Raw genomic sequence first — 10,646 nt, forward strand, 5'->3', positions numbered from 1 at the left:
TGTGTTGAAATGTATGTGAGAAAAATCTTTAGTTTTAGTTGAGAGTGTAAGTATAAGAAGTGAAAAGGAGAAAATAGTGGAGAAAAATTTCTTATATTTTGTACAAAGCCCCCTACTATGTCTTAATATTTTGACTTGTCATTAATTAATGTGTTAAAATGTATGTGTTGAAGATACATGAATTAATGTGTTAAAATGTATGTGTTGAGGATACATGTGAGGAATTATTTAATGGAACAAATTTTGGTCGTCCCCTGAAAACAATTTGTTTAAGTGTTTTAGAGACAAGTACTCCCCAACTCATGATTACAGTAAAAATCCTTGTTTTACTCGGTGAAATAGCCGCAACTGAAGTTCTAAGTGAGACTCCTATGCCCTAAATATTTCAGGAGACCGCCAGCGCAACCCGCACGTCTCCATCAGTCCCATTCAAAAACTATACCCAAAAAGAAATCCACTGTTTCGACAGACATGTTTGGAATTGGATGTAAGTAAATGTTGTTTAAGAAAACTTATGTTTTCAGCCCTGTTGGTTCCTTCAAATTACAGTTCCAAACGGATGAAATCACAGAAGTCTAATACGAACATTCTAATAAATAACAAAAATATAATCGGGCGTTCTAACAAATAATTGCATATTCTGTTAACTGCAAATAATTATAATAAATATTAGAGAGGCCATGTGCTGGTTCCATGATTCTCAAATCCAGGATTTAGCTTTTTACAAATGGAACATTAAGTGAAAGCTCTCCTGCAGACGGCTGATTAACTGTTGTCGGTGCAAAAACTTCGTTCATTTTCAAATGTAGAGCATGCCTTCCTTCAATCGTTGGAGTAGCCGTTCCAGTACTCTCCCATCCCAGTGCAAAGCAGGACAGTCAGAGGCATCAAGCATCTCCAACGACCTCAATGTTCAACACCTTCCAGCTGTTCTAATTCTCTGCAGCCATGATCTTCTAATTCTCTGCACCCATGAACATCCAGAAGTGGTCCTGTGCTGGTTCCATGATTCTCCAATCCCGGATTTATCCTTTTACAAATGGAACATCAAGTGAAAGCTCTCCTACAGACCAATGATTAGCTGTTGTCACTGCCTGAACTGCATTCTTCGGCTTTGACTTTCAAATGTAGAGCATGCCTTCCTTCAATCGTTGGGGTAGCTGTTCCAGTACTCTCCCATCCCACCGCAAATTGGGACAGTCAGAGGCATCAAGCATCTCCAACGACCTCAAATGTTCAACACCTTCCAGCTCTTCTATTTCTCTGCATCCATGAACATCCAGTAATTTAAGCTTTGTTAGCTGCCCCAAACCCTGTATTCTCTTCAGCCATTGACATCCAGATGCCCGCAACTGTTCCAGAGACACCAATGTCTCAATGCCTGACAGTTCCTTCACGTTTATCAACCCGCTAAGGTTTAGCGTTTGAAGCTCGGCAAGGCCACAAAGGCCATTTATTCTCTCCAAATTATGACAAGAAATGAAGGTCAGCTGGATAAGCGTACTCGGCAATGTTCCAACCTCAACTAGACCATTACAAGACTTCACTTCCAACTCAGTCAACAGTCCGAGGGAATCCGGCAAAGATCTCAATCTGTGGCAATACACCAGCCTCAATTTTTTCAAATTCCTTAGGTCGCTGAGCGAAGGCGGTAGCTTTTCCAACAAAGAGCATTCTAATACCAAAACTTCCAAATTGGAGAGGTCTTCAATAGTACTGGGCAATTCTGCTATATGTAATTCTTGGAGGGACGGTGGAAGTTGGAGAGGTAATAATTGGACTTTCCCACAACTCCGCCGATGATTCAGGATCTCCTCCCTCTCCCTCTCACTCGCCACCGTGCACGCCTCCCTGTGTCTCTCCACTGTCCTCATCTCTGTCTCCCACATGCTCTCGTACAACGCCCTTCTCATCTGCTTCCCCTTCCCCTCTTCCTCCTCTTCCTTCTCCTCCCCCATTTCGACCACCTCCTTGAGCTGCGGTAATTCACTTCTTATTTTCTGGACCCGGTGCATCGCCTCCAACACCTTCCACTCCATCCTATTCGCCTTGATCAGCTCCGGCCACCTCTTACACAACAGGACGTCCGCCTCCCACTCCCTTTCCCTCTCCGCCAGCCACACCTCCCTTCCCTGTTTCATGAGGGATTCCCCTCTCATTGTTTCCCTTCTCATTCTCATCTTCCGTCTTCTCATTGTTTCCCTTCTCATTCTCATCTTCCGTCTTCTCATTCTCATCTTCCGTGAAAGGTTGAACCAATTGAAGAAGTCGAGGGAGGAGACATTTCCAACCTTTATGAGATAGGTGCCTGTCAAATTAAGGCATTTCAGCCTTTTTAATTTCTCGAAAGAACTTGGAAGCCGGGCCAAACTGCTAGACAAGGACAGATTGAGATGTTCGAGGTTCGTCAAATTGCCAATTAAATCCGGCAATGACTTCATTTTCCAAGCATTTATTAACTCAAACCGCTTCAAAGATGACAACTGACAAACTTCATCGGGCAATGATATCATATTATTCATCGCGGGTAAGCAGATGTAAATCTGTTCCAGGTGCTGCAGCTGTCCAATGGACTTCGGTAACTTTGAGAGAGGAGCCAAAATCTCTAGCTCCCGCAGCTGCAAAGGTGCCTGTAAAATATTAAAGTATCTCAACTATAATAAAGATACAGATATTCAAATTTCATCTTTGTAGTATGATATATCCATAGTGATAACGCAGAAACTCGATAAAAGAATTATTTACCTGCGCTTTGCCTTGCCACAATGTATTCAGTGCGTTCCCGGCTACAGATAGGACTCTTAAATTTTCCATTGGAATACAGGAAGGCAAAGAAGAGTGACCGCACTTGTACCAGCGAAGCCATCTCAGGTTTGGTAAACCCACCGTCCTCAAAATGCGTTCCAATAGATCATCTTCGGTAACAAGAAGTTGCAAGTTGGGCATAGTAATGCCAGGATAGAGAGTTTTGTGTCGGCTATTGCAAAGCTTCATCACGGGGTTCCCCCACAGCTTATGGGTCCTCCTTTTGAAACATGGTATATCTGACCGTAATGATGCATAATACTTTAACCCATGTCCAACCTCTGCACTAGGAACCATCCTAATTCCACGAACATCGCGATTCTGCAACTACAGACAAGAATTAAAACATGGCGTTTTTGTAAAAACAGTCAAAATTTGAAACACGGTGTTTCTCTAAAAACATTGAATTTTGAACATCGAACCCAGATTTCTATTGCCGTTAATATTGAATAAACTCTTTAAAGGCAATGACAGAAGCACTTACAGCTGTTTGCATTAACATCTGCCAAAAGCTAGCAGTGTTCTCCTTCTCATCCCACAAGCAAGGAATGTGGAATCCTGAACTCTTAGCCATCTCTCTCCCCAATTCTCTTAGGTGATCGTGCATATCTATACAATTTTCACTGTCCACCTCAACAAGAGATTTGTTCTGTAGATTTTGAAATACATGAGACTCTGATTGGTCCCATACTTTTATGACCGTGTCCTTCTTTTCTCCAATAAGAAAACAAGAAATATATAAGAATACATGTTTCTCTTCTTCATCGAGTGAATCATAACTAATTTTAAGGATTTGTTGTATATCAGGATGTACATATTGAATTCTGCTCAATTCGGCCTCCCAGTAAGTTTCATCTATGTTTCCATAAAAATGACCCCCTATTACTTTTAAGGATAAAGGCAACCCTCTGCAAACCCTTAAAATGTTATCTACCAGATATTGAAAACTGGGGGGTGGATGGGGCAGGCGAAAAGCATGGCGGCAGAAGAGCTCCCTGGAGTGATGTGTATTCAGGCCACTTAACCTATAAATCGATGAATCGCGTATTCCTGACCTTAGAAGAGCATACTTGTCTCTGGATGTAATCAAAATTAAGCAATTTGGGAGGAAGGTATCTTTAACTTCACCAGGCAAAAGTGCATCCAGCTGATCCAGATGATCTACATCATCCAAAATTAGCATGCCGTGAGAAAAGTGTTGGAAACGCTCCATAAGCTCCTTTTTACCTTCATCGATACTGTCTATTTGCTTATTGAATCCAAACAATCTCTGTAGAAGTTTTCTCTGCAAACCAACTAAAGAGATTCCTCCGCTTTTAGCTGCATTTCTAACATCAGATAAGAAGCAGGATTTACGATAGTACGAACTCTTCCGATTGAAGAGTTCTTTTGCCAGAGTTGTCTTTCCTATTCCACCTGACCCTATAATCCCCGCGATCTTCGTTTCTTTTTCAGGCAGTTGCGATAAGAAACCTTCGAAATGTCTCACCTTCTCATCCAAACCGGTTGGATAATTGGCCACATAGAGCTCTTCTCTTTTAACCTTTTCCAACAGAAGTTCAACAAGCTTCTCCAGCAGCACCCCCTCGTCGCTGGATATTCAAAACAAAATATATATAACTATTAAGAAACTAAGAAACAAACATCCATCTATATAATTTAAAATATGCAGCATAAAGTAATATAATACCGAGAGTGTTGAGTTCTCACCCATTACAAGCGTCCAGCTCAAAACCACTTATTTTTGAAACAGTAGCAAGAGCCTCTCTCCAATTTTCTATAGTGTTGGAGCTGTGGCGTGGCTTCTTTTCGAGCTCACGTATGGCTTTAGCGTACACTCCATCTTTGCCCCGAAGATCACCAGGTTTAACGTTATAGAACACTGGAATGATTGGAGCCTTCGATTCCAACATGTCGACAAGCTCATTGAGACACCAGCTAGACTCCGCATAACGAGGGGAGAAAATAGCCACATGAACAGCGGCTGTTGCAATAGCATCTTTTATCTGAGCACTTATGTCTTCTCCCTCTTGCATTCCTTCGATGTCTAGAAAGGCTTCCACACCATGCACAAGAAGGCGGCGGTAGAGATAACTGGCAAACGTCTTCTTAACATCGGGACCGCGATGGTTTATAAACACATCGCGCCCATAATATTTGCTGCTCTTGACATTGATATCATCAGCGGTGGAGGCGGAGGTCGATGCCTCAAAGTCATTAGCAGATGGTGGGTGATAGGGAGGAGGAGCCGGACTTTCAATTTCAATTTCAGAGAATGAAGTTGCAGGTGATGGGTATGCCATTGCTAATTGGAGTATGAAAATAGAAACAGGAAGCAAATTGCCGAGGAAGAAGCCTAGTTATGAATTGGAGGAGAAAATGCAGAAAGAATGCAGAGACGTATATACAGACATTAAACAGACATGAAACGCTTTAATTTTGGTCGTCATTATTAGAGGCCACTACATTATTGACTCATAATCGTTAAGGTTTTGGATTTTTTTAATAATATATTTTTAAATTTTCTTAAATTATAATTAAAAATTATTAAAATTGTAAATACTAATGATTAAGATTAAATATAAATTTAAACATTTTAAAAAATATAATTCCGCTCAATTTTTCCCTCAAAATTCCAAATCATTCAGAACAAAAATGGAAACCCTGTCACGTTTAAACTTTTACCTTTCTTTAATGTCTGATGTTTCACCGTAAATTCTTTAACGCATAGTCTATATATTTGTACCACAACTTGACCAGGGTGGGTGTTTACTGAAAAGACAACGACCGCAACGGCACAGATGCGAACAGCGTAAAAGCTAATCTGTACGATCAACTCAATATGGTTTGAAATGCGAACAGCGTAAAAGCTAATCTGTACGATCAACTCAATATGGTTTGAAATTTGACACACATCTACCGACCGGTGTTAGATCTCTCCATAGCGTGGATTGAAAAGCAGAAGATGTTATTGGTCATTGTTGCGTGTTCAATTGGTATAGGTAACCAGCAATGCAAAATGGCCATTTCACGTTTATCCATGCTCCATTTTTATTGTGCATAGAGACGTTTACAGGTTTACGATTCAATACAGAGTAAATAAAAAAATAAAAAATAAAAAATAAAATAATAGTGATTTTCTGATAATTTACTTGAATTAATAATAAAAAGTTAAAGTAATAAAAATAATAAAATGTAATTTGTTATATTTTGATTTTGTTATTAAATTGTGAATAAGGTTTATGACAATATCATGGTTTATTAATATTTCACAATAAAAAAATTTAACTTATTTTATAATCAAAATATTTCGTAACAATACAAAAATATTTTTAATCATGGATATTCATCCCTACTTTACCACAGATAATACAGTGCTATGGGCCAATACCATGACTTATCACATACCCAAAAAAACAACACTTATTTCACAATCAAAAGATTTAATAAAAATATAACAAGATTGTTAATCATAGATTTTTTTTTTTCAGAAAGAAATCATCATATGGCCGAAGGCCGAAGCCAGCAGAATTTTTTAGGGCATAGCCGTTACAAATATCGTTCAAACATCTCCATAGCGTGGGGGCAGGAATCGAACATGGCTTGGGGGTGCGAAAGCCATCCGCCCCAGCCATTACATCATGCATGTCACGTGCTAGATTCTTAATCATAGATATTCACCTCCACTTTGCCATTGACATTATGAACTTGTGAATAGACTTTGTTACAATAGCATGGATATTATTACTTTGAAAAATAGGCTTTGTTACAATACCATGGGCCAATACCATGACTTATCAATACCACATACTCAAAAAAACATCACTTATTTCACAATCAAAAGATTTAATAAAAATATAACAAGATTCTTAATCATGCATATTCACCCTCACTTTGCCTTTGATATTATGAACTTGTTAATAGACTTTGTCACAATAGCATGGGCTAATACCATGGCTTATCAATGCCGCATGCCAAAAAATGATAACTTATTTCATAATCAAAATAGTTTATAACAATATGACAAGATTCTTAACCATGGATATTCACCCTCACTTTACCATGGTTATTATTAACTTGTAAATAGGCTTTGTTATAATACCATGGCTTATTTATACCACATGCCCAAAAGTTATTACTTATTTCAAAATATATATATATATATATATATATATATATATATTTTAATTTTATTTTATAAAAAAAATTAATTGAAGCTAAAAAGAAAAAGGTTATAATCAGTTTTGAGATATATCTAAACTCGCTGTCCTCGGTACTAAAAAAATTCCCATAGAACTTAAATTAAGGTTTTAATATAATTAAAAGTGAGAATACTTTTATATTAAAGATGTGAAATATATATAATACAAATAGTATTAGTAAGAACCAACATATATCCATCTTAACTAAGGAACCAAGAGATGACAGCAACCAAAGTGAAGGGAAGAGAGGGGGAGGGGCAGAGAGGGAGGGAGATAGCAACGAAGCTAGAGGGCAAGGAGAGAGAGAGAGAGAGAGAGAGAGAGAGAGAGAGAGAGTGATGGGGGAGAGAGAGAGAGAGAGAGAGAGAGTTGGAGGGGGAGAGAAGGAAGAAAGAACAAAGACATAGAGAGATAGTAGAGAGATAGAGGTGGAAAGAGAGAGGAGTGACAAGGGAGAGATGGACACAGAGTGAGGAAGAGGGAAGAGGAGGGAAAAGATAAAAGAGGAGGGCAAAGACACAAGAAGAGAAGGGCAAGAGAGAGAAAGGAAGGCACAAAGATCGAGGGGAGAGAGAGTGGGAGGCATAGAGATGGAGGGGAGAGAGCAAGAGAGAGAGAGAGTGTGTGTGTGTGATGGCGGGGAGAGACAAAGGGAAGAGGGAGAGAAAGGGGGAGAGAAGACTCAAGAGAGAGGAGGGAGATGGATTTGGAAGGGGAGAGAGAGGGAAGGAAGAAGAAAGACATAGAGGGAGAAAGGTAGAGAGAGAGAGAAGGAGTGACAAGGGAGCGATGTAAAGAGAGTGAAGGAGAGAGGAAAGCGAGAGGGAGGATAGAGAGAAGGTGAGAAAGGGAAGAGAGAGAGAGAGAGAAGGGGAAGCGAGAGACACGAAGAGGAGAGAGAGGGAGAGAGTGTGTATGTTTGGGGGTTGAGATAGAGAGAGGAAATAAGAAAGAGACACATAGATGCAAATGCATATATTATATAGTATTATATAACTAGCCTAGATCCATCTTAACCTGGATTTATCAAGTTGTGAGAGGGATCAAATCTCTTGAGGTGCAAAGCTTTCCTGAAGTTTTGCACTCATAAAAGAGGTTTTCACTTTGAGAGACTGGATCCCTCTCAACCCTTGATAAATCTAGGTTAAGATGGATCTAGAATGGTATTAACTTTCATGAATGACTCATCAAAGTTAACTAAAAAAAAACCATTGTCAAACTTGGTTTTTTTCTCTTTTTCTTTTAAATACAAAATAATGTAATTTTTTAAGCCCTAATTAAAATAATCTGAATTTTTTAAACATTAATTATTTTTTACCTTATTCTAAATATTTTTGTTACTCATATTATATATATTTTTGTTATTTATACTTTAAGTGGAGTGTTTTTTTAGTTTGTGTTAAAGTTAAAGTATCTTTAAAATATCAATATTCTTTCTTATGTTATTGAAGTTTGTAATAATGATGAATTACATGTTTTGAGTAATTATTTGAAATTAAAAGATCTTTAACTAGAAATTGCACCAGATGTTGCAAAGGAGATGTCGTAAGGCATAAATTCCAGAAGAATCGTGCATATAAAAAATTATTGAAGATAAAAATTAATAAAAAAAACGCCATTCAAAGTTAAAAGATAAAGAATAAAGAGGTGGAGCACTAGGGTTTTCGTGTTTCTACTAGGGTTCTGAGAAACCTAACATCTCTGCTTTGTATGTTGCTGACAAATTTTCCCTAAGCACCTGATCGGCTTTAGATTGTCGTGCTGACACATGGAATGAATGCAACTGCAAGGGGGGAGAGATCCCCTCCTACCAAAATATTGTGAGTGGTGAAACAAGTTCACAGGGCACGCAAACTGCAGGCACACAGAACGGTCACAGAAAAGGACCTCCTGTCGTCGGAATCCAATGGTAGACTAGCATGCGTGGCCATTGCCTCCTAAGGGAAGCAAGGAAGCCTCACTTTGTCATACCCAGGAACAAACTAGAGAACTACAGGATATATATGAAGGACCACGCAATGATCTGTAAATTTATAGGAGTCTAGCCAACTAAACAGGATCTAGTTAAGTGGATTAAGCATAAATGGAAACCAAAAGGCCACATCAAGCTAAAATTGGGGGCTACGGGATTCTTTACAGTAATTTTCTCCAACGTGAAGGACAAGGAAATGGTGTTCGATGCTAGTCTGTACTTCTGTAACAATTGAGGGCTATTCATGAGACACTGGGAGGAGTGTTATAATCCAGATATGGAAAAATTCGTAGCGACTTTGGTATAGGTTCGCCTCTTTGCCTCCCAGTGGACTTTTGGGATTCGGACATCCTGGAGGGTATCGATAACTCCATAGGAAGTTTTGTGAAAGTGCAAACTCCATGAGAAGTGGAAGGTACACATCTTATGTAATGATTTGTGTTTATATGAATATAACAAAACCTTTTCTGGAATCCATTGAACTAGAATACCATGAGGAGGTATGGCAACAACCCATTGACTACGAGCATATCCCCTTAGTAGATGCCATGAATATGGCCATCTGTTCCGGGACTGCTCGATGAACCAGTCTGAGACCTAGGAGCCATTCAAAGCCAATAACTCAGGGAAATCAAAAGAAGGGGAGGAGGGATTTCAGGAAGTACAGAGGAAAAGGCGAACTCAAAAGAACCCTCATACCTCGACCCAACCGTGGCCAAGAAAAGGTCTACAAAACAGCAACTGGTATGACATCCTACAAGATGACGAAGAATCAAGGGAAGGCCAGATGGAAGAAACAGGTCCAGATAACCAACCAGCACAACAAAAGGAAGGAAATAGCGCCAAAAGAAAGGTTGAGGAGGAAATATCTTACAAAGAGGTTATGGAACAAGCCAACATGGAAATTGACAATCTAAGAGAAGATATAAGCAATGAAAAGCAAGTCTTACACAAGTTGTTGAATGAGTCGAGGCATTTGGATGAGCATTTCATACCGAAGGACCATAAGCCACTATACAAAGAAACATTCCAAAAATACAAAGAAAAACAGGGGACAGGTGGATCAGTTCAACCAGAGCAACTGGGATCATAAATCAGCTGGGGGGGCCAAGGATCCCCAAGGAAAGGAGGGAAGAAACGAGGAAGGAAAAACTTAAATGAGACCATCCAAATGATAGGAGAAGTGTTGGTGAACTCTGGAAGGGTGGTGCCACTGTCAGCAGTATTCCATTAACTCAACAAATTGTCCAAATAATAATTACATCCTGGAATATAAGAGGCCTTAAAAACAAAGGCAAACAAGGTTGCTTGAAAGAGAGACTTAAGAAAGACAAGCCCAATATCATGGTGATCCAAGAAACCAAGATCTCAGAAGTCAAACTCAAAGACATCATAAAGACCTTCAAGACGCACTACGAAGTCATAGCCCAGGATGTCAAGGGCAGTGCAGGTGGACTTGCCATCTTATGGAACCTGATGGAAACATGTTTTGAAGATTGGGCAAGTTGACCCAAAGTCCTCTCTTGGAGATTTAGACATATTGGATCTAAATTTGGGCCTTGCTAACAGGATTCTATGGACCTCATATTCCTAGAGAAAAAGGGGTTTTCCTTCAAAACCTAGAAAATATGAGAAGAGATTATCGAGACGACTTATGGATTGTTGGG

At 39.3% G+C, this 10,646-nt stretch overlaps 1 protein-coding gene across 2 annotated transcripts; it reads right to left on the bottom strand.

Moving 5' to 3' along the window:
* Positions 1-618: 618 nt before the first annotated feature.
* On the bottom strand, positions 619-5,211 carry LOC149212791 (TMV resistance protein N-like). 2 transcript variants are annotated; one of them, XM_089391902.1, is made up of 4 exons: positions 4,516-5,211; positions 3,290-4,397; positions 2,746-3,132; positions 619-2,630 (listed from the first exon to the last, which is right to left on the bottom strand). In XM_089391902.1, exons 1-4 carry the CDS (start codon positions 5,106-5,108, stop codon positions 1,122-1,124), a joined length of 3,597 nt encoding a protein of 1,198 aa, XP_089248028.1. In that variant the 5' UTR covers positions 5,109-5,211; the 3' UTR covers positions 619-1,121. The 2 variants fall into 2 exon arrangements, with proteins under 2 accessions (XP_089248028.1, XP_089248029.1); XM_089391903.1 differs by having other exon boundaries at positions 2,746-3,126; positions 4,516-5,210.
* Between the last annotated feature and the right edge of the window lie 5,435 nt (positions 5,212-10,646).

The sequence above is a fragment of the Pinus tabuliformis genome, chromosome 1_1 (assembly GCF_031772625.1).
Source record: "Pinus tabuliformis cultivar Carrire ecotype Pingquan chromosome 1_1, CPIR1, whole genome shotgun sequence".
In the NCBI taxonomy this organism is placed as follows: domain Eukaryota; kingdom Viridiplantae; phylum Streptophyta; class Pinopsida; order Pinales; family Pinaceae; genus Pinus; species Pinus tabuliformis.

Bases quoted from the DNA above. Each gene is read 5' to 3' on its own strand.
- LOC149212791 (XM_089391902.1), bottom strand. From the start codon at position 5,108: ATGGCATACCCATCACCTGCAACTTCATTCTCTGAAATTGAAATTGAA. The intron at 3,133-3,289 runs GTAAGTGCTTCT...TCTTGTCTGTAG, and splicing joins AGATGTTAATGCAAACAGCT to TTGCAGAATCGCGATGTTCG. The intron at 2,631-2,745 runs GTAAATAATTCT...AATATTTTACAG, and splicing joins TGTGGCAAGGCAAAGCGCAG to GCACCTTTGCAGCTGCGGGA.